Source organism: Bos indicus x Bos taurus, chromosome 18 (genome assembly GCF_003369695.1).
Source record: "Bos indicus x Bos taurus breed Angus x Brahman F1 hybrid chromosome 18, Bos_hybrid_MaternalHap_v2.0, whole genome shotgun sequence".
Lineage (NCBI taxonomy): Eukaryota > Metazoa > Chordata > Mammalia > Artiodactyla > Bovidae > Bos > Bos indicus x Bos taurus.
Window position 1 is genome coordinate 47,153,476 of NC_040093.1, and position 23,446 is coordinate 47,176,921.

Below are 23,446 nucleotides of genomic sequence, written 5' to 3' on the forward strand. Positions count from 1 at the left end.
GAAGCTTGTAATTATCCCGAAGCAAACAATCCAGGATTTTCCCCACCACCAGTCAGGTTCCCAGCAAGTCCTTGCCATTGGACTGCCAGTTCTGCCCCCTGGGTGAGCAGGGATTCTGAACACACGCTTTGGTTGCACTTGATTATTAACCCTGCTTCTCTCTGTTCTTCGGAGAACCTAACATTTTCATTACTCTATTGTCTGTGTAATCTGCTCCACTGAACATGGTGACTCAATTTCTTAGTACAGCAAGCACAACCTTTTATATTAAAGCAAAGGATAAAACCGTGCCGGTACTTGCCAACATCCAAATTCAAAGGAGTCAGTTCCCATAGTCTTACAATGGCTATGGGGAGGCCAAAAGGGTATCTTTGGCTATGATATGTGTGCTCAGTCACATCTGACTCTGCAACCCTTTGTGCTATAGCCCGTCAGGCTCCGCTGTCTATGGGATTTTTCAGGCAAGAATATTGGAGTGGGCTGCCATTTCCTCCTCCGGGGGATCTTCCCGACCCAGGGGTTGAAACTACATCTCCTGCATTGCAGGTGGATTCTTTACCTGCTGAGCCATCGGGGAAGCTAGGACATGGGCAAGAGGGAAAAAGAAAAGCATCTTCAAGCTTCTACCACTCCTCTGCTGGCATTAAAAAAAATGAAAACCCACAGAAATACTATCTGTACATATACAAGACAACCTCTTAGCAGTGCAAACTGGGCTGTCCTTAGAATTACAAAGTAATTTTTTACAGGAACTATTCAAGTCTTACATAAAGGCTCATACCAGAGGTTTTGAAGATAAATCAAAGCACAAAGCCTTTATTGAATTGCAGATTGTGAATAATAAACCCAATGGTAAGCACTGGGGGCAGATGTGTGTAGAAATGCAATTTATAAAATTTTTAAGGCAAACAATTCACATCTTTGAAGAAGTCGTCGTTAGCTTAAAAAAGAAAAAAGCTTCCAGATGTGCAATTCACTCATAGCATTGTTAACTGGTGCCCAGTGATAAGACCTCAGGAAATGTCGAGATTTCATAAATCATTTGTATCAAATCTCATTTTCTGGTAAATTCCTTAGTGCCTCTGCAGCGGTAACTAGACAAGATGATTCAAACCTCCAGCACCTCACAGGAATCCGCATTTCTTAACACAGAAGGCAATGCTAATCAAAGAAGGAAATAAATAAAAGGTTATTAAAAATAAACATAGGTTCATCAAACTGCTAAATACATGTTTCTATGTATGTTCCACTAAAAAAGGTTTATCTCAACAGTCTTTCACATTTCATATCTAGAAACTACACTAGCTGCCACCTAACTTCTCATCTTTAACACCACGTTGACGAGATGGTGCTTTTTAGTCCTGAGTATAGTGTGAAGACTCTGATATTTATAACAAGTCTTTGAAATGTTTCATAATTACAGGACTTTCAAAAGACTTGACTTTGGAAATTTCAGCATGTAAAAACCAGAGAGAGGTGATCTTAAATTTTAATAGAGATTATGTTTAGGGACAAAGAAACACACAACATAAACTGCAACCAAATATAAAAGTAGTATGAAATGATTTAGAAACAGCTATGAATTGCACAGAACCCAAGCGGAAAGGTGAAGATAAACTGAAACTCCAAGAACGTGGCTGATACCCACAAATCTCATTCTCTTTAGAAGGGATGGTGGACTAATCCATGAGACAAGGACTGAATTTCACCTAGTTACTGGTTTTAGAGCGTGCTTCTCCTGGGCCTCTTTCATCTCCCCTCCCACACACCCCAGCAGTGCGTAAGGACCAGCTTGTTTCATAATCTCTTGTTACCAAAAGCATCTTTAAGAAAAAACAACACTTCTAACAAATTCTCCCAGACTGCTTCCATGGTGCAGACCTTCCCTGTAATCAGGACACGGAGAAGCTGCTGCAATGAAGCCACGACTGTGTGGAACCAAAAGGACTTAAATTAAAACGCAAAACATAAGATGATGTGCGAGTACCATGTGCGAGTACCAATCAACATGTTCGCTGAAATACACGGAATAAGAGAACACCTGATTTCCCTGTTAGCATCTGTTCCTACTGACATGGCTAACGTTTCTCTCAGAAAATCCAGGAAGCACCTCACGTTTTCAGTCGTCAAAGAGGATGCGCTATCTCTGTCGCTCTGGTTCAGCTGCTTTCTGAAGTGTTACCTCCTTCAGGCGAGCAGAATGTGGACTGGGCTAAACTTAAACTTAGTAAGGCACACACTCAAGTAGAAAATGTAAAGCCAAATACTCAGGGGGAAAAAAAACCCAACCTGACACAAGTACAACAAACATTAGCAGGGTAGCAGTTTATTAGCCAAAAATTCTCCTTAAATATTTCACTCTGGATAGCCAACAGATCAGCAGCCTTTCCAAGGAACTGCTCACATGTATCTCTGCTCTCACTTCAGTACTACATCATTCTCTACACATTTCACCACATGAACTACGTCACCGATGACCATCAGGATAAACCATAACTAGGAAATATAACTTGCCCACTCAGGTTTAACAGTCATTTATTGAATACGCTGCTCACAAAATACCATATGAGAATGTGGCTTTCCACTAACTCAAACAGTTAATGAGAGTAAGAACTGATAGATAAGCATGCACTCTTCTGATTATTTATTTGACATTTAAATACTTATCACAGCAAAACTGGGGGTATCTCTTTTTATACTTTACCATTTAATGTTTGAAAAGTTAACTGACAAGCAACTAATTTCCTATCAACAATCTAGAGTTAGTGACTGAAACTCTTAAGAACTCAACAGCATGTGGTTTAACTCAAGGAACTGACTGGTTTCAAGCTTCAGATCAATGTTAAAATTGGGAAGGTATGCCATGAACAATAAAAACATCAGCAAAACTTATTAACAATACCCTATGATGGTGATTCCCAGGGATTTCTACAGAGCAACCTAAGAAATTACATCCTCGTCACTAGAGAGGTCTTTGCAATGAATACATGTCCAGTAATACAGTCCTGTAGCTCAGAGCCGTCATACTCTCTTGTGACTCACCTACAGCTCAGAGTCCCCAAACAGTAGTCCATAGGTTAAGGGAAATACAGTGTACACACACCGTAACATGGGGAAGGGAACAAAAAGAAAACACATGGAGATATGAGACTCCAGCAGAAAAAAAAAAAGACTATTAACATGCTCTCCCTACCACATGTTGCTCTGTGAAGACTTTATCCAGGAATATGTGGAGCCAAAGCAGATAACCTAAATATTAATGAGAGGCTCAAAATCCAAGTAAAACACTCAAATCAGAACGAACATATAATAATATGGTCAACTGTTAAAAGACTGGAAGGCAACAGTAGACCCCACAGGTAAAAGCTAGATTTGCAAGCCATGTGCAGCATCTCCAAACAAATCCAAGACACTAAAAACTGGGCACCTTCAGAAGAAAAAAAATGCATTTACCCTTATCATCAAAGCATAACCGCTCAGACTTTGCGCTGACGGACCCCTCTTTGACACATCAGCGCCTCTAAAAACCAGTATTGATAAGCTTATTATGACTTTTTAAGGAGTTTCCACACCAGCCACGTACACATACGTGACCGCCAGAGAAATGTCACCACAGTAAGGCAGAATTTGAAAGGTCCCTCTCTACAAGTACTAGCACAGGAAGGTTATGACCCATGGATATGGATGGACTGTAGTATCTAAATGGCACGTTTCCGACATAGTCACAAAATCTTTAGAGAAAGTATTTAAACTCAAAAAATAAAAAAAGACAGGAGTCAAATACAGAGATGAAATGTACAAAACAAATGAGCAGGCAAACTAAAAGTTCTTGAAAGTATTTTACTTCAGGTTGAAAAATGAACAGCTTCCACACTGTTCATTGCAAGATACACAGTATTCACGAATACAATGCTGGTCATTTGAGGAAATGTACACACCTCAATTTCTCCTTCATGCTTTTCTTTTAGAAAGATACTGTTTACCAAAAAGAAACGTCAGCAGTACAGGAAAAACTATTTTCCCAATAAATTTACGAAAACCTAAGATTCCCAATGGAATCAAGATTATCTTCCCGCTACCACCACCTTAATATAATCACATGCTTATTGGAACACTAATATCTGCACCCTAAGAGTACATTTACTTTCAACAATGAAGGTGATTCTTGAAAACAAAACAAAACAAAACTTCAGTGTGGTAAATGTAACATGGGTCTCTGCAAGTATTAAGTGTCTGAAATAGGCAGCTAATACTGGATTTAATATTGTTTTATAAATAATTGTTCCCTTAGCAGTAAACATAAGTCTACACATTCACAATAATCCTAGAAAATAAATACTGTGATTATGCACAATATGTTATGACAAACTAGTTTCAAAAAAACAAAAGCTCAACATCTTGATAAAAATTCTGATCAGAATAAAATGTGACTCTAAAATTTCAAACATTGTCAAAATAACATCACATTTAAAATCTTCCACGCTTTACACAAGCATTATGAATTTCCAGTTTTGGAACACATTTTTCCATTGTGAATTAAAATACGAACATATTGAAAACTGTTAATTTCAGTGATGACATCAGTTTTGGTCTTATTTTAGCATTATTTTCTTTATAAAAAGTTGCACTAAGTGTCCATTAACGGTCTGGTTGGTCTTCAGTATTTCATAAACGTATATAAAAGAAATTCCTAAAAGCCAATAATAGTACTTTATATGTATATATATATATATATAAAAGAATCTCATCTCAGAAATGGCTGTAATTAACAGAGCCACAGACACTGATGCTAAACATAAAAGCGTTCACCTTGAAAGAAAGCATTTTCAGAAATACCACTTACATTCTATTAAGTATTTCCAACTGAGTTTCAAACTCAACACGTGATGAATAACAGAATGATACATCTCATTTGCACTCAAAACTGACCACAACCAAAATTTACAGTATGATTGAAACAAGCCAATGTTTAAAAAAGTTTTAATTAAAGATAACAATTCCATGAAAGGAGAGGATAAAGAATGGGATGACAAGAAGTATTTGGTCTTAATAAGGCAATACAAAATAGATCCATTATCAAAGACCATTTAATTTTTAAAGATCAACAATACCAAAAGCATAAAGTGGAGTTTAAGAAAATAGTTTTTTATAAGTATGATTTAATTAAAGCTGTTTACAGTTATTCTCTCCCACAGTTGTTAAGCATGAATTTAAAAAAGAATAAGAGATGAGAAAAACAAGCACACGCAGCACACAGGGTTAGAGGAGCCAGCATGCAAAGTCTGTGGAACTCGAGGTTTCACTGCAACAGGAATGGGACCAGATGCGGGTGGCCTTTTTTTTTTTTCCCTATTAGGAAGAAAAAAAAAAAAAAAAAGACTGCAAAGGAAACAAACACGAAGTCATGTAACTGCCCACTGCCCAAGACGACAGCACTATAGAAAACAGTTGCAAGTTAATTCTTAGAGATGACTAGAGATTTTTCAGTGTTTACACAAAAGTACATAGTACATTTTTTTTTTTTTTACAAAATAAAATAAACGTCATTTGCCACCATAACCTTTTCTTTAGAGGAAAATTTTTGCAGCAGGTCACGAGGGTTCTATTAAGTCATTTCAATGCTGAGGAAACAAATTTGAGTAATAGAACTAATCACTTCCCTATAGATGGATGTTAAGATGACAATTCAGATTATTTTTCAAACTAATCCTGAGAAAAATCTGTTTACAATTTAAACAGTAATGTTATGTAAAAAGTATTAACAAATCCACTATTACAAATATCAATTTCCTATATGGTCATCTATATATACACACAATAAAATGGTAAATATATGCAAAAATATTAAAAAAAAAAAAACATGCACAGATCACTTTCCCCTTTGAAATTTGGACTTCCTATATGATACCTGTGTTTTCCTTCCCCACCCCATCCTCTGAAATTTTCTTGTGTCTATCACCCTACCCACACTGAATACTATCCCCTATAACTCTGCATAAAGCCAATGAGAAATAGATTTATTTTACATTCAAGCTTTAAATCTTAAAATGACCCTGTTATAGCATATGACTTATCAAATGAGCAGCCTTTTTTTTCCCCCTTTTTTGCTTGCTTTTTGTTTTTGCAGTTGTCAGTCTTCATGATCCATTCCGTGGCGAGCTGGGAAAAAACGCAGTTGCTAAATCAACGTCTGAACAGGGTAAGGCTCCCGAATGTCTCCCAGGAGTCCCTATCCAACTGTCCTTCGCGTGAGATCATTGCACACAGAAGACAGTCCGTCGCACGACGCCGACTATCTACAAAGGTCTGAGAGGGGGGCGTCCCTCTTGTGTTTCCTCTTTTTGCCATGGTAATACTGATTATTTGATTTCCCTTGATGTTGTTTGTTTGTCATCAAGGAACCATGGCTTGTTTGGGTTGTACCTTGGAAGCCTTTGCTGGAAGAACGAAAGAGCCTTGTTGATCCGTGCTGCAGAGAAGGAAAGCGGTCAGAAAGACATCAGTATTGCGATTCAACACAGCGCTTGTAAGACCTCCCTTGGGAGTTTTCATAATTAGGAACACACTGACTTATCTAATAGGCAGAAAACCATGCTAAGGGGTTAACTCTCTGGGGCTTACATAATTTTTTAATGGAAATATGAAAAAACATAAGACCACTTCTTAACAGAGTACATGGAATTAAGTTTTTCTTAAGGAACCTATCGATCAATACATCACATAATAGATGGCATTACTGGAAGAAGCTGTTAATTAGATATGCAGATGTGTTGCCAGGTCAGGGGTCACCACGGCTAGCCACTCTTTTCTGGCTATCACACGTCACTTCAATGGCCATTTCTAAATGAGTCTGTGCTTGGTGCACATGCACACATGTGTAAAGCTGTACAGATAAAGTGGATTCTGTGAGTTAAGTCAGACATGTGGTGACTGACTTAACGGTCAATCTCTACTGTCAAGGGGCCTTCCCCAGGGTCCCTGATGTACTGGAGAGGGCGTGATGGCCTTAGGCCAGAGTCCAGTATGAAATGGCTTCTTCCCCTCATGTTGATTCATTACTCAAGATGAATAAAATTTTAGGCACCTAAAAAGCTTACAAGAGTGTCTCTGTGGCCTTTTTAAGTCAAAGCTAAAGCTAATCAGCTGACCATGGCTGACTGCAACTGGGTATTGAATTTTAAAATAAAAAAGGATATGTTCTTCTCAGATTGTGCAACATAGCAGGGAGGTCATGCCAAAATTTCATGTGAGTTTACTTCAGGTACAACTGAAACTTTTTATAACTTGAAGCAAATATTTGTATGTTGTATATCTGTAGTAAGGTGTTGGCTAGACCAGACATCTTATAAAGAAGCACCAGTTGCTAGATTTCCACAAAGGTTTATGTTACATGGGATAATCGGGACACCCTGTTACTAGAAGCACTGTCATGCTCTGGAACCTCTTAGAATAAAATACATTTGTTCTTTAACCTAGGGCTTTCTTCAAAGCCATAATGTGTGTGTATACACATGTGCACGTGTATATGCATGTACAAAACTCTAGGTATTCCACACTCAACACTGACAATTAAAAACACAAGCTGCACACACCTGGGACTTGTTGGTGCTGTTGGGTGTGTTAGTGGTCTGGGTGCTCTGCATCTTCCCGCCTGTCTGAGAGGACTCCAAGGACACGTCCTGCGACCCTACCCGGTTCCCAGTGGACGGACGGCAGAGCAGCTGTTTCGGGGTTTTGCATGGTGTCGCGTCGGAATCCTAACACAAGTCACGTGAGTTATAACGTGACAAGTAATGATTTAGACGTTCAACATTAAGAAAGGAAAACAACTTCAGCTAAGCACTCTCTGGACTAAGTCTGAACATCTGTGAGTTAAAGGAAGCACACTGAGGAATTTATAAAATTAACTGCTTAAGTTCTCCTCCGAAGGTTTAAAGTGGCTTATTTTATCAGAGAGTTTCTGTTCATTGTTAAATCCACTGACCACGCCTGACCCTGTTAATCGGCCTTGAAGGAGCTCCCAGAGGTCCAAGCTTATCCGCATTCTTATTTACAGAAAAGGAACCACGGTATTGTGGAGCGAGCATGGTGAAGAGTGAGCGCCTACGTGCAGTGCCTGAGTCAATGTCTTCAACCAAATACACAACAATCACTTCACAAGATTCACTCTCTGAGAGCGATGACAACTCAGTGCTCCCTCCAAAAAAACATGCCGAGTAGACCGGACTTCCCAGAGACGCCGGGCCGAGCCCCACCCGTCTGTGGGCTGCCTGGGCCGTGACTGCTCCTCTCCCCAAGTCTGCCCTGGCCCTCGCACTCTGCCCAGCAGCTCAGAGACACACACTCTCAGTCCCTAGAGCTCCCTCTCATGGCGTCTCTGCTTCCGCCCCTGTGTCTGTGACAGCCAGCTCAGCACTCTGTCCTCCAGGGCTCTGCTCTAGGAACCAGAACAGCACACAAGCAGATTCCGCATGTGAGAATTTATGACTCCATGATGATAAATGGTCGTCAACAACAAAAAACTGTCTTTTTCACATTGAGCTTATTTTTTGTCATGTATACTTATAAAAGTCAATAAAGGCCATTTTAGATTTCAATTTTAAACAAACTCAAAAGTAACTCTGATGAGGATAAGTAATGTAGGTAGGTATAACTGATACTAGAAAATTCTATGAGGATAAGAGACAAAGTAGATTAGGGGTTTCCAGGGCATGGTGGAGAGAAGAAATTAGGGGCTACTAAAAGGTTTCTTTTGGGGTGATGGAAATGTCCTGGAATTAGATAGTGGTGAGGGCTATACAATACTATAAATATCCCCCCCAAAAAAAGCCACTTAAATTGTACATTTATAAATGGTGATTGAGGGGGTATATATATTTATATCCCACTTTTATAAAATTTTGAAGGACAAAACTAATTGATGGTATTAGAAAAATCGTAACAGTGGTTACCTCTGACGGTAAGATTGGGGATTGACTAGAAAACATCTGGGGAGATGTTAATAGTCAACATCTTGTTAGGATTTTGGGTTACACATGTGTAAGCATTTGTTAAATGTATAATTAAGATTTCCTTACATGTTAATTTTATATACAAAGAAAAAACGACAAACATTGAACTGTGGGTAATGACAAGCACAGGAGGGTACTTTGTAGGAAGTATCCTAACATCTGTGCAACTTTGAAATGTGGTAAAGAATAAGATGAATTAGTAAATGAATGGATAGCTCTGTGTAAGCCAGTATAATGTTAATGACAGAGGCTAGTGGTAGTGTATACGGATGTTCACTAAAATTCTTTCCCTTTCTGTTGTATGCTTGAAAATTTTAACACAATGTTGAGAAAAAGTACAATCATTAAAGTTATTAAAATTTCTGAGGAACAAATAAGAAAATGAGTTAGCCATGGCTCTCTAGATAGAATTATCCCAGCAATAGAACCCCTAGGGGCTAGGTGTAGAAAACCATGTCTTCATACTTACAACATCACTAGAGCTGGACTGTGTGGCTGAAGAGGAAGACACTGGACCTGATGAAGAGTTTGAAGAGTGTTTACTAATAGATTCCGAAGTTTTACTTCTACATTTTCCAAGGGCTTCATTTTCTTCAGATAGATTATTATTACATTTATCTAACTGCTGAGTATCTACTATCAAGGTAACACCATTTCCTGAAAGAGTGGCAAAAGATTGGAAAACGTTTCTTCCCATTAAGCACACACAACACAGAAAAGCCTCTAATACTCAATCGATCAATGAAAAACTCTTACCGTTGCATGAAGGCTCGGGCCTATTCTGCAAGCCCCACTGCTTTGATATCCAATCTCTATATGTGGCAACTTCATCTGTTACTCTAATTATTCTACCTAATATGCTGCAAGTGTTAAAAAAAAAAAAAAAAAGAACGAAGGTACATTAATTCGAAGATAAGAAGTCGCAAACAATTTTGAAGCAATGGGCTGATTTTAGTGAAACTTTTACCTCTCTGTCTCATTGTTGGGATAGTACTTTGCTATTGGTGATACAGCATGACTCAGGACAACGTAGGCATAATCAAAGGCCTGTTTCACCTGCATGGCCCCATATGAACTCCTTCCAACATCATTACCTTCAAAAGAAATATATACATAACATATTAAAATTTACTGTGGCTTAATATGAACTGAAAGTTCACGAGCCCTCTTCTGGGAGAGCAAGGGCAATCACTGTCCTCAGAATATGAGCCGCTAGTTGGCCCCACAGCTCCCCAGGCTCTAAACGTGTAGATCATGCATAAATATGTCATTATGGCATATAAATTGCCTGAATGTCTTCTGGCCCAACAGGGACTAGCCCTTACACAGTTATGAAAATAAAAGAAGCAACTGCCTATTTTCTCCTAAGAGTGAAACAAAAACAAAACTAAATTAGAAATACCTATTTTTTTGCTTGTTAGCTTTATAAACCTCTCCTGCACTACATAATGAGCTCCTAAAAAGCAAGGACCATCTTACTGAAAAAATCCTTTGTGTCCTTTACGTAGAGCTGGCTTTCAAAGAACATTTACTCAATGAATAATCTATTACTGTTTATAAGATGGTTCATTCAGCCAGAAAAGGGCTCCTAGGAAACTATTCTTTTAACTTTTTTTCCTTACTTATTTTCAAAGTCAATACGTGCATGCGTGCTAAGTCACTTCAGTCGTGTCTGACTCTTTGCGACCCTGTGGACTGTAACCCTTTAGGCTCCCCTGTCCACAGGATTTTTCCAGGCAAGAATACTGGAGTGGGTTGTCATGCCCTCTTCCAGGGGATCTTCCTGACCCAGGGATCGAACCTGGGTCTCTTAAGTCTCCTTCATTGGCAGGTGGGTTCTTTACCACTAGCGCCACCCTGGAAGCCTCTCTCTCTATATATATATATTATATATATGTATGTATATTCAAAGTCAACACATTAAAGCAAATGACTAAAAGCATTTCTACTGACGTCCAATAATGCAGAATCTAAATATTTTACAATTATACCAGGAAAAAATATTGTCCAGAAAAATTAGAATACAAGCAAGCAACATAGAGCTTCATGAAAAGAGGAGGAATTAATTTTCCACTCACTTTCAAGCCAACATAAAGCTGGAAAAAGCACACTATGCAAAATTAAAGAAGGAAGAAGGGTCCAAAAGGAAAATAAACTGTCTCTTGGTTCCCTCTCTCTCAAGAGCTCTGAAACATGCAGTGTGTCTCAGAATCCTCACTTACATCCCTGGCTGACAACTGGTTAGAATCAGGAGCAGTAAGGACTAAAGAGAGAAGAACTTAAAATGGCTATCAAACTGGAGACACACAAACCCACCCACAGAGCTAATATCTGTTCTCCTTTGCTTTTAAGAGTCAAATAAATTTTACTCCTAACCCCACTCATTTGCAAGCATACAATGTGTTTTTCTGGTGTGTGTGTTTATGTTCATGTGTTTGCTTATAAAATATCTTGAGGAAAAATGAATGACTACAATTACAAGTTAATCCCTAATTTTTCACCTGAAGAGAGTTTAAAGTACAATATAATGACTAAGCCTTTTTTGGACTGAGCTGGGTGGCTTGCAGGATCTTTGTTTCTCAACCAGCAACTGAACCTGTTCAGCAGTGAAAGCTCAAAGTCCTAACCACTGGACCTCCAGGGAATTCCCAATGCCCTCTTCTTGAATGTCCATAAATTTACCTAAATTCAATACCTGGTTGTAAAGGATCTTCTATATAAAGCATGGATGGCCTGTAGCCGTCTAGCATATTTTTCTGTACTTCATCTTTGGCCACATAGGAACCACCATCCTTTATCCGGATGCCAGTCTTTAAATAATTGAAGTGTCGTCCATATAATTCAAAAAATTCTATTAAGAGAACACCATAGTTTGTATTGGGGATGCAAGCATCTTCCCTGGGATGTAACTAAAACGAGAAGAAAAAAAAAAAAATTACATTGGATTTTCTCTGAATTCAAGGTGAGGACAGTAAATGACATTCTAACTTCTATAAACAATATTATTATAATTTTAGTTTCACAGAGCAGCCAACAGATAATAGAGTTAGAGCAGACTAATTGTAACAGTACTTGTGTTATAGACAACCGAAAGCGCCATGGGCGCGGGTGGAACCCAAGGGTGTAGGTGGAGCCCACGGGTGTGGGGGATAATTTACGAGGCTGGATTTCACAGCTGCCCAGGATGTTGAGAGAGTCGGCTTGGCCCAACATCAAGGAAGTCATTCTGACTCACCAGCAGAGTCAGGCAGCTGGCAACACTGCTGTACCACATGAGCACGCTCACTGAGGATATTAAGACTTCCAACACATCTTACCCAGACATCGAGTGAGACTCAACTGTAAGTCTCCACTTAGAATAGTAACTGCTTAGAAAGACATTCTTATTTTTGGCATTTATGTTACTATGCACACCTATGGAAACTGCACCATACTTTTTGTTTTAAAATTTGTAGTGAAAAGTCTCAAAAATATTAGAACACATGAGATTAAAAAAAAAAAAATTCTTTCCTTGGGATTTTAAAATATTTAATTGCTAAATTATAAAAAAGGTACCTGGTTTAAAGCGTTTAAAGGGAAAAGTTGTCAGTAACCAAGGGAAGTATTCTAATTAGAGCTTGAGTAAAATTTTTTTCCAAAATGATTCCCAGCTGATTTATTTAACAAAAAACATTTAGTGTACACTAGCAGGGTATAACTTACTTACCTGAAGGAAACTTACTGCCATTAAAAAGAGACTATAAGAACCAATTCCACCCGTAAATACTTCATTAAGGTCCCTCTGTAATAAGAACTGTTTCAATACTAAAACCAAATATGGCAATACAGGATATTTCTGGAAAAGAAAATTACATTTTCAATGAATTCCTACATCAGTAATAGCTGGAACATTAATAGCATAAATGGTCTCTCAGTATAAACTGGTCCTTACATGACGAACTTTGGTGAAGATATATACTTGCGCACTTTAAAAACAAACTATAAAAAAGTAAGCTCTAAGTAACTGAGGATTGTGTCCTCACATCTAAAACCCCAAACACAGAGAGCACCCCAGCATTCACTATGGGACAGAACACTAGCAATACCTATCGCGTGACACTCATTTTATGATTTACTGAACAAGTCTCGATTGTAAATAGATAAAAGAAACGGTAGGGGACGACGTCTCAACTCTCAAAGCAGTCAATCCATGGGATTTTAAAGAACCACTTCTGTAAGTAGAACGGCACAGGCAGACCAGGCCCTCCAGGCGATCCTGCGGAGCCCAGAGCAGGTCACCCTGCCTGCGGTCCTCGGCGAGGGCAGGTGAACACGCAGCCCACCTTCCGTGCCTTACAAGGAAGGGCGCGCACACCCGCGGGGGCAGAGGAGGACAGCCTGAGTCCATCTTTCACTCAAGCTCATTCTCAGTAAGTCCTCTCCGCAAGTCGGGCCCCGGAGTAGGGACTCCGAGAACAAAGCCGGCAACACACGTGGAGAAAGGAGCCTTAAGGAAGCCACTAATCGCCATTCTTTCCTTGACGCTTATAGCGCACACGCACCGCTTCCTTAAGGAAAAAAAGCGTTTATACTTTGGCAAATCATGTCAAAGTAAGCGAGCGTGAGAAACAACAAAAATATGGAGAAATAAACATTTTTAAACACTATGGTTGAACTCGGAAATAGATGTAGTCTCTTTAAAGAACAATTAAGCAAACTGCCAAGAGAATTTTCTCTGCATATATCCTCTGACCCAGAAATTCCATTTCCAGGAATCTTCTTACAATGTATTAGTGTAAAGAAAGATGCAGACGTGCAAGATGCTCACCAAGCGCTTTTTGTAAGAGCAGAAGACACTGGGAGCAACACGGGAAGAGCTGCCTGCACAAGGCATGGCCCATCCTGACGAGGGTGGCCAATGAGAAGACTCAAGAAACTCCTGACTGCTGACACAAAAATCCTCCAAAATAGCAAGTTTTAAAAAAAAAAGTATGACATCATATATATGGTATGCTATTTCTTTAGTGAAAAATCTCAAGAAGATGATAAACAAAGAAAAGAAGTTGATGAAGGCAAATCCTATGTAGCTGATCTAAGCAGACAAAGTAAACTCACTTTTTGCTACCCTTTTATAATAGGTTTTTTTTTTAATTATGTGTATTATTCTCAATTTTTTAAAAAGTTTCTTTTCTGGTAAAAAGAAAATTTACACACACCCAGTATCTCCAAAAGAATGGGATTAAGGATATTTTCTTTTTCTGCACATTTCATATGAGAATATAATGTTTATCACATGAGAGTTATAATTTTTTCTTACATAAAAAGAAAAAGGTGAACTCGAAGAACTGCTAAAGAAAAAAATCAAATGGAGAGAAAAGATAATTTAAGCCAAAGCAGTGCAGAGTTTTAGTTTAGGGAGAAAAAAGCCAATGCGTCCAGCTGAAGATGGTGTTGATAAATTGTGAACTCTCTAGGAAGAAAACAGAACAAGCAGAAACAGACTTAAATCACTCCAAGATAAGGGAAGGACATCTGCAGGACCTACCGCGCAGGTGACCCGGGGATTAAGACCTAGAAAAGGCTCCTAGAGAGGGTCTTAATCGGAACTCCTGCGAGACTGAAAGCAGACAGGAGTGAACTGCGTGGCATGACTCAGCCCGAATCTCCCTAAGAGGAAGGATCTAGGGCAGAGAAGCTCTTCAAAGGCTTCCTCAACCCTTAATTCTTACCTGAGGCCACACTATAAATTACTGATTATGACAAGCAGATTCAAGGAAAGTAAAAACCACCGCACAGAAAAGAAGCATTTGTCAGCAATACACATATAAAAATAGTTTAGCCAAGTATACCAAAACACCACCACAACAGAGTTTCAAAACATAACTCCATTTTCTAATAGTCTCATTGAATAAACACTATGAATTCTCTGACCTTGGTAAAATCTTTGATGAGGTCAGCTGCTCTGACGCCATTCTGTACATTAAAGCTGATATCAACTTTCACTTCGGTAAAAGAATCTGTTAATTTAATAATAGGTACCTAGAAAGAAAAGAAAGGTAAAACTTAAATACGTCAGACAAGTTAAATGACAAGTCGGAGGACGGAAGGTTACCAGAGCTGAGATCCTGACCTTCTCAGGAAGACTTTAAACACTGAGTATTCTGAACACGCCATACCAGAGTAGACTTGGCTGTCTAGATATCTTATGTTGCATATTTAGCATTTAAACTCATGCAGTGTATTTTGGAATTTCTACTGATTGAGAGTTTTGAAACAAAGTAACAAAAACTTTTCTCGACATTAATCTACTTTGGAGAACAGTTTCCAACACAAGAAGATCAAGAATTATGAATGTCGGCCCACAGCACCAAACTGTTTCCAGTAAGAAAACTGCTAGATTCTTAAGCTACACACACAATAAGTCACTGGCATTTTTGGTCAGTTTTGCAAATAGCCCAAAAAACAACCAGACAAGAGAACTTAAAATGTAATAATTACTCTCAAATGAAAAATGATGGAATGGTTTATACGAAGTATCAGAAATTCTTTTAAAAAAAGAAAAAAAAGCTCTTCTTCTACCATGCATTAGAAAACTGAGACCAGCAAACTTGATATACAGAACTAGATTTCCAAATTAATAGTTTTTAATAAAGAAACCACCCATTTCGCTCTAATAAAACCTGGCATGCAAATATCCAAACTTCTAAAATAGACATATTTATTTCTAAAATGAGCTTCCATGAAAATTCTTAATGTTCACTCCATTAGTTAAAATGACTTGATCTATAAAATTTCAATTAATACAATTCTTCAAAGATACAAAATATGATAGAAGAATATCTGTGTAACTAAAACTTTATTAGATATCCATATTTTTACTTACACTTTTTATATTAAAAAATCTATACAGTATTATATGATAAAATAGAGTAAAAATTTTTAAAGAAATAGATAACCAGAACAATTCATTTGTCTCACAAATGCAACTGTTTATGTGCAAGCACTGGGATCATGAACAGAAGGAATCATTCAGTCACAATCCAACTGTGTGCAAAATTAAAATTTAATTTTACACGTTCCATGCATAAGTAACTGGAGAGTTTAAGATGAAATGTTAAAGAACTTACAGTTGCTTTGTCCAGAACTTTCACCGAATCTTCATCTGCAACCTTATGCTTCCGAAGAGCTTCCTCCAGGGTCCAGAGGGGTAGGTTTTCCCACTTCCCGAATACCACAAGATCAATGTCACTGAACACAGAGCACAGACAGGAGTTGTTGAAAGAAGCAAGAAACTGTACTCACTGTCACTCCTTCAAGCTACAGCCAGCAAGTTACTGCCAGCATGATGAAAACTTATTTCTCACTCTCACACTGCCCAATGAAGACTAAATGTGTCGGTGAGGACTGTTTTTCAGAAAGTGGAGGCTGGCGATTTTAACAACCTCCTACTTCTCCTAGTCATGTCTCAGGGTGATTCTGAATGAAGTAAACCCTCAAAAACATCAGTTAATGTTTCCTGTTCATAAAGGCTTCTGGTACTAAAAACCTTAAGACCTTCCAAGTGAAAGAAATTAACTGGTTAATCGTGACTTACATTATCAAGTATAAAAGCAAGATGCAGGCATACCAGTATATCCAGTATGCCACCATGTGTGTAAGAAAGGAAGAAACACACATTTCCTTTTACATATAAAGAATCTCTCTGGAAGGATATGCAAGGAGCTGGTAACAGCAGCTCCTCCAAGCAGAGAAACTGGGGGACAGAGGTGGGATTCAGACTTTTCATTGTCATTATTTTTGTGCCCTTTTCAAATCTGAACTAGGTTATCACAAAAATTAAATTTTTAGAAAGAATGACTCAGGCTTTGCAGATGCTCAGAACCTAAATAAGGAAAAATATTAAAGAACTCAAAGTTGAATATTTCAGAGTTTTGTAGGCCTAGGACAACAATGGGAAGAATGAAAATTGCTAGGATGCATCCACTTGAACATATTTTAAGTTTGGGTAAAGTAGGCTGAAGCAAACTCAAATGGAAACCATGGCGGATGCCTGCGGCTAATCATACCATACTGGGTACTTGAACGTGTGTTACAGGGTAAATCTCATGGTGGGTGCTCTTACCACAATAAAAACAAACGCACGATGAAATGTTTTTGCTTCATGAAGACCACGGCAGTTTAATTCTTGAAGAACAGGTACTTGATCCTCAATAAGTCTTACCATCCCCTCGAAGCAGCCCCAACATACATATCCTACTCTCATCCCCAGCTGTGGGCCAAGACAGACCTCATTTGAGAAGACTAAAATAACAAGGGGCCTGAAAAGACCAAGACGTTCCTCAGAGAAGAGTCTATACCCTAAATTTTTGAGTCAGAATATGGTGACAGGAGCTAATATGAGTTCTTAATAAAAAATGAGAGACTTGGCTTCCCTGAGTATACAGAGCTCTAGAGCATGACCAGGTCATGACCATAATATTACATTAACATCTGTGTTAGTGGGTTACGTTATGGGCTTGAACAGTTCTCTGTAGTGATACTCTATTCCAAGGTAACTCAAATAAAATACAAGTAAGTTTTCATAAATCTGTTTTGTTTCTATTCTTACATATTTAACAGTCAAATAAACTCTAGAAAAATACACAATTCCTTGAAAGCTTCATAAATGTACTAACCTTGTAGGTAAATACAAGCCAGTTTTAAAACTTCCAAATATCTGGACCTGAAATAGAAAAAGTTATATTAAAATATGAGCTATGACAAACCTAGACAGTGTATTAAAAAGCAGAGACATCACTTTGCAGTCAAAGCTACGGTTTTTCCAGTAATCATGTACAGATGTGAGAGCTGGACCATAAATGCGGCTGAGCACCGAAGAATTGATGCTTTCCAATTGTGGTGCTGGAAAAGACTCCTGAAAGACCCCTGGACAGCAAGGAAATCAAATCAGTTAGTCCTAAAGGAAATCAACCCTGAATATTCACTGGAAGGACTAATACTGAAGCTGAAGCTACAATACTTTGGCCACCTGACGTGAGAGCCGACTCATTAGAAAAGACTCTGATGCTGGGAAAGAGTGAGGGCAAGAGGAGAAGGGGGTGATAGAGGATGAGATGGTTGGATGGCATCACCAACTCAATGGATATGAGTTTGAGAAGACTCCAGGAGATAGTGAAGGACAGGGAGGCCTGGCGTGCTGCAGTCCATGGGGGTTGCAGAGAGTCGGACATGACTTAGGGACTGAACAACAACAAAAAATACCAGATGAAAGGCCAAACCATGGAGAACTGTAGGACTTTGCTACCCTCTACTGGTCACTTTTAGTACTACAAGAGCATTTTTTTTCCTACCACCACGCTTTCGGGGAAGCAAGATTCCATGTCTCACAGAAAGTAGTATTAAGTAGCACTACTTCTGAAAGTTAGTTTAAATATAGGTTCAAATATCAAACATGTGGACTTAAACAGAAACCTTTCAAAAGGAATGTTCACTGCTGCTGCTGCCCTAAAAAAATCTAAAGACACAATCCCAAATCCTTAACTTCTATTCCTCTAGGCAGGAATCTCCTCATAGATTCCTGGATTACGGGCAGACTGCCTCCGTCACAGGACGAGCGGCAGCCTGCAGGCAGTCTCCACAGAGAACACCAGGCACTGTCGCTATAGCAGCATACTGCGGCACAACACCAGCACACAGCCCATCTCTACCCACAGAGAACAGTGGGAGACACAGGCAGACGTGCACACAAGTAGCTGCCATGAGGGATGAACCACGAAAAAAGTTCAGCCTGTGAGGTGAGGTGCACCAAGGGACTCAATCACAGCCTCATGTTCTAAAATCGCCCTCATCCGGAGGAGGACTGATTCAGATCAGGGTTTCTCAACTTCAACCTTACATCTGGGGCAGGTAAGTCCTTGCTGTGAAGAGCTGTCCTGTGCATCGTGTGATGTCTAGCCACCTCCTTGGCCTCTGCTCACTGTGTCAGGGGCACAGTCACGATAATCAAAAATGGCTCTGACACTGCCAAATGCCTCCCAGGGAGTCACCAATCTAGATCACGCAGGAGCAGCAACGTGGCACACAGCAGCTGCTTGATAAAATACTAGTGTCACTCGCTCTTGCCTGTGGGAAGCCCCGGCGGCTCAGTGGTAAAGAACCCAGCTGCCAATGCAGGAGACCCATGCTCGACCCCTGGGTCAGGAAGGTCCCCTGGAGGAGGAAATAAACGGCAGCCCACTCTAGTATTCTTGCCTAGAGGCTCCCACGTACCGAGGAGCCTCTCGGGCTACAGTCCATGGCGTCACAGAGTCTGACATGACTAAGCATGCTTGCATGCGTTCTTCCCTGTACCTATAATATCTTATTTGAAGCTTCTCTGTTTTGCCAATTGGATCAAAAAAGCTTCCCTGGATTTGCTCTTGCCATCCCATGACACAGTCTAAAGAAAAGTTACATAATACAAAGGAAGGCATTCCAATAAATTACTTCTTTGAATGAACAAAATGTAGAATAAACCCTCAAAGGAGCCCCCCAAGGTGACCATCAATAATAAGAACCACAAACAAGCAGAGGAAATCTTGGGCAAAAGTTTGTTCACTGGGTGGGGGTTATACTGAGAGACAAGGAGTGATAAGAAAAAGAGAAGGAAACGGCAGTTTCAGGAGAGTAGAGTACACGCCTACATTAGACTATGAAAATGAACTTCAAATGACACAACAAATTTCTACCTGACATCTTCATTCAGCTATAAACAATTATGCAATGTTCATACTGACAGGCTGGAACAAAATAGTAACAGAGTTTTGATACATCACATCCAAATAACCCACTGCTATCAACACAAAGAGGCTTGATTTGTCTTTCTTCTCTTTATACTAATGATTCCTAAATATAGTTTGCCTTTAGCAGTACCACAAAGAAGTAGTCTTAAGTCAGTCATTCAATTCAATGCAAACAATTAGGAAGCCCAAAATTTTATCTAAAGGCTGGAGAAAATGGTTAGTTTTTGAAACTGCATTAGACCACAATTCTACAGATGCACATACATCTTAGGGATACTACCTAAGCACCCAGACAGGTACTCACATCAGCACTGGGCCAGAGCTCCTTAATCACACTCTCGATCCTGTTCACCACTTCCATCCGCATCTTCTCCTCCTCTGGTCTTGGAGACATATATTCATAAAAATCACTGATTTCTTCATGCAGACTGAAGAAAAAAAGCAGAGAAGTTAATACGGACAAGGCCAATCTAATGAGAAATCACTATTTTAAATAATCTTACCCAATTAAGTCTTAAAGTCATCTGCAGGTTTTACATTCATAGATTTCTCACCTTAATTTTAATGTTATAGTTCACGCTAAGCTAAAATAGGAATGCACAAAATTTAATCAAAATGCAAAAGTAATTAAAAACGAGAAATTCCAAATTCCAAGAAGTCTTACTGGAGTGTACTAGCAGCTCTCACACATTTATTATCTGCCTGTGCAGAATACTTGCTGAGTGCTGGTGATTTCAAAACTTCTTAAATTTCAAGTGAAGGCCTTTATACTCTGCCTTTACACTTCTGATCCAGTAGATATAAACACAAGAAGACACAGACAAGCTTCTGGGAAGTGGGGGTGACCCTCTTCCCCCTCTGAAATCCATTCCTCACAGGAGCAAAAAAGCATGTCTTTCATGATGTCTGCTTAGTGAATTAAGTGTCAAATGAATAGGTCAGCCAGGGAGTATCAACAAAGACCTAAAAGGAATGGCTGGCAGACAAGGCTCCATAAAGGAGCTAAAAGGACTTTCGGAGACCGAGAGGTACGAGGCCCCCTCAGGGAGCACCGAGCAGAGGGCACAGCCTGTGGCAGGGGGAGGAGGAGAGGGAGGAGCAGGTCCCGAGAGGAAGGCAGGACCGGACAACAGCAGGCTCTGAGCAACACACGACAAGTTCAGACCTTCCCGGATGGTAACAGGGAACTATTTAAACGATTCTGAAAGGGACCAGGGAAAGACTGACTTCAAAAATGGAGCATTTTAAGATTTTAAGATCTGGCAATGGTGCCAACAACAGGCTGGCAAAGAGACAAGGCTGGATGCAGAAAGGATGGCTCACAGATCACTGCGAGTGCAGGGCTGGCTCAAGGTCTGGAGCATGGCGGCAGGAAAGAAATGGGCTCAGAAATGCCACACACACACAGACACAATGGCGGGGCCACAGGGCAGGACCAGAAACGGGAAGAGAAGAGTGAGGGTGCCTGCAAGGGCTGAGGTCTGAGGTCTGAGGCGCTGCGGGAACGGATGAACAAGGTGAAAGGAAACACTAAGAAGGCTGGCTGGGGAGCTGCGTGCAGTCAGTTACTACAGAAGAAAACGAAGAATCAGAACAGAAGAAAATGAAAACCGCATTCCTTAACAAGGCGGTGCAGCTGTGAAGAGCTACCTTTAGGAGGGAAAGTAAGATTGGCCACTCAGTCCTGTCCAACTCTTTGTGACCCCAAGGACTGTAGCCCGCCAGGCTCCTCTGTCCATGGGATTCTCCAGGCAAGAATACTAGAGTGGGTTGCCATGCCCTTCTCCAGGGGATCTTCCCCACCCAGGGTCTCCTGAATTGCAGGCAGATTCTTTACTGTCCGAGTCACCAGCAGTTTCCCTCAGTATGAAATGGGAGGAAATCTGCAAAACTTGGGTTGGATGCAGACAAGACGTGAGGCCCAGCTCCAGGTCGCTGGAGGTAATATACCAGACTGAGGATGCTCTGGTGGTCATCTCGGTCTAGCACAGCTGCGATGAACCAGGAAGCCAGGAGAAGGGCACCAGTTAAACAGCAATGGGTGCCAAGCACCAGAGGGGAGCATGCCGGCGGCGGCAGGGGGAGCGGCAGTGGGAGGCAGGGCAGCCTCCAAGTAACAAAATCTAGAAGGAGGGGTGTGCCCGCAGCTGCAAGCCCATTCAGGTCCAGAGCAGGTTTGGGATCCACAGGAAGCTAGAAACACCAGGAGACCCAAAATGGTTGCAAGGAAAGGAAAGAAGACCAAATCTCAACATCCACTGGCTGTTAACAGAATGTGGCAGAGTAAACTTTAATCAGTAGTTTCTGCTTCTTCTGATATTTTCTTTTTAGAGTCAAAACACTTAAGTTCCATACTCAGGCACTGCCTGAGGGCAGCTGTGTTCCTTTTCTGGCCTCAGAGTTCTCAGGCACAACCTAGGGAGCAGCAGCCAGGAGCATTTTCAGGCCGTTGGTGTCCAACGGCTGGGCCATTTGGTAAGGAATGACCGACGGCAGCGTTGTGCCTGTTCACTGTGGAACAGGAAAACTGGATTTTAAAACTCCAGGGAGTTCTGCCGCTAAACCCAGAGACTCCCAGTGGAGTCAAGTCTTCCTTGACTTAACTAGGTGCCTTCCAGGTACCCTAGTATCTTCAGACTTTTTTTTTAAGCTTCTCAGCTTTTAATATATTCTCTAAGGTCATCCCCTTTGGTTTCTGAGAGACAACAGCTAAAATCATTAGTCATTAGAGAGTTTATGGCTTGCTTTACTCTTCTGCACTTTTGGTGGGGATGAGAACCACAAATAAACAACCAAACAATGGACTTCTTATCTAACTAGATCATTTGCTATGAATTATCAGTTTATTTGTGGTTTGAAAGCATATCACTGTAGAATACTTCCATTGTAACCAATGGGAAAAACCTCCTAAATTTGACTGTTAGCTACCCTACAAAGGCCCACTTACACATTTTTTTAAAAAAATTCTGAGCTCAGATCAAGTGTAGAAACCTTCATAGTTATAAAGGTCTGTAGTAAAACCTTTTAATCATTGCTCAGAACTGATCAGCTTTTCCTACACACACCCTCCCAGCCAGCTCTCACCCACCCATCACTTAAGTCCTCAGTTATCACTTTCACACACACGCGTGCGCACACACACACACATACCCCTTACTTTAAATTACCCTTTGCTTCTCAGAACTATAGAGATCATGCATCAGGTAGACTAAGGGGTCTTTTCTGATGCTCAGATTAGGCTATTTTCATCATGGATCCACTTCAGGAAGAGCAGATCTCAGAGAAACTTACACATTTTATAATTTAAATAACAGGCAAAAAGTGTTTAGCCCAACCTCTAGTTAATCTTTAAGTCATATGAAACTAAGTAAGAAGTCATCCTCCAAACACTACTGAGTATCTGCGTTCAAGGTATTACAAGGAAAAAAGCTAGTCACACATGATCCTTGCCCTGGGTGGTGTCCATCTAGTGATGGACACAAATACTCATGATGTGAAGCAGTTTGTGTGTGTGATACATATATCCCACGCTGCTTCCCCACAGGCAGGGTGCAGACGAGCAGGAGTGCCTTCCTATGACAGCTTCCGGAAGTGCAAAGAGGTCGCCCTGCAGGGTGGTGAGGTCCTCGTCACCTCAAGTCACTTTCAGATGACCACAAAGCCAACAGAGGTCTT

General features: G+C 40.2%; 1 protein-coding gene and 2 non-coding genes across 7 annotated transcripts in view; all 3 read right to left on the minus strand.

Moving 5' to 3' along the window:
• Positions 1 to 787: 787 nt before the first annotated feature.
• TENT4B (terminal nucleotidyltransferase 4B) overlaps positions 788 to 23,446 on the minus strand; it is a 73,042-nt gene continuing 50,383 nt past the window's right edge. The window contains exons 2-12 of one of the 5 annotated variants that reach the window (XM_027513630.1): positions 20,076 to 20,199; positions 17,666 to 17,712; positions 16,118 to 16,238; positions 14,922 to 15,029; positions 12,718 to 12,846; positions 11,707 to 11,920; positions 9,979 to 10,105; positions 9,768 to 9,871; positions 9,481 to 9,527; positions 7,593 to 7,757; positions 3,821 to 6,469 (exon numbers count right to left, since the gene is read on the minus strand). In XM_027513630.1, the coding sequence (XP_027369431.1) occupies positions 6,293 to 6,469; positions 7,593 to 7,757; positions 9,481 to 9,527; positions 9,768 to 9,871; positions 9,979 to 10,105; positions 11,707 to 11,920; positions 12,718 to 12,846; positions 14,922 to 15,029; positions 16,118 to 16,238; positions 17,666 to 17,712; positions 20,076 to 20,199 (1,363 nt within the window). In that variant the 3' untranslated portion in view covers positions 3,821 to 6,292. Of the gene's footprint in view, positions 1,162 to 3,820; positions 6,470 to 7,592; positions 7,758 to 9,480; positions 9,669 to 9,767; positions 9,872 to 9,978; positions 10,106 to 11,706; positions 11,921 to 12,717; positions 12,847 to 14,921; positions 15,030 to 16,117; positions 16,239 to 17,665; positions 17,713 to 20,075; positions 20,200 to 23,446 lie in introns of those variants that run through there. The other 4 variants (XM_027513629.1, XM_027513633.1, XM_027513632.1 and 1 more) reach the window with 4 other exon arrangements.
• LOC113876865 lies at positions 22,739 to 22,808 on the minus strand. Its single transcript, XR_003506603.1, has one exon. It is a non-coding gene; the product is annotated as a small nucleolar RNA U2-30 (small nucleolar RNA).
• On the minus strand, positions 22,947 to 23,028 carry LOC113876866. Its single transcript, XR_003506604.1, has one exon. It is a non-coding gene; the product is annotated as a small nucleolar RNA U2-19 (small nucleolar RNA).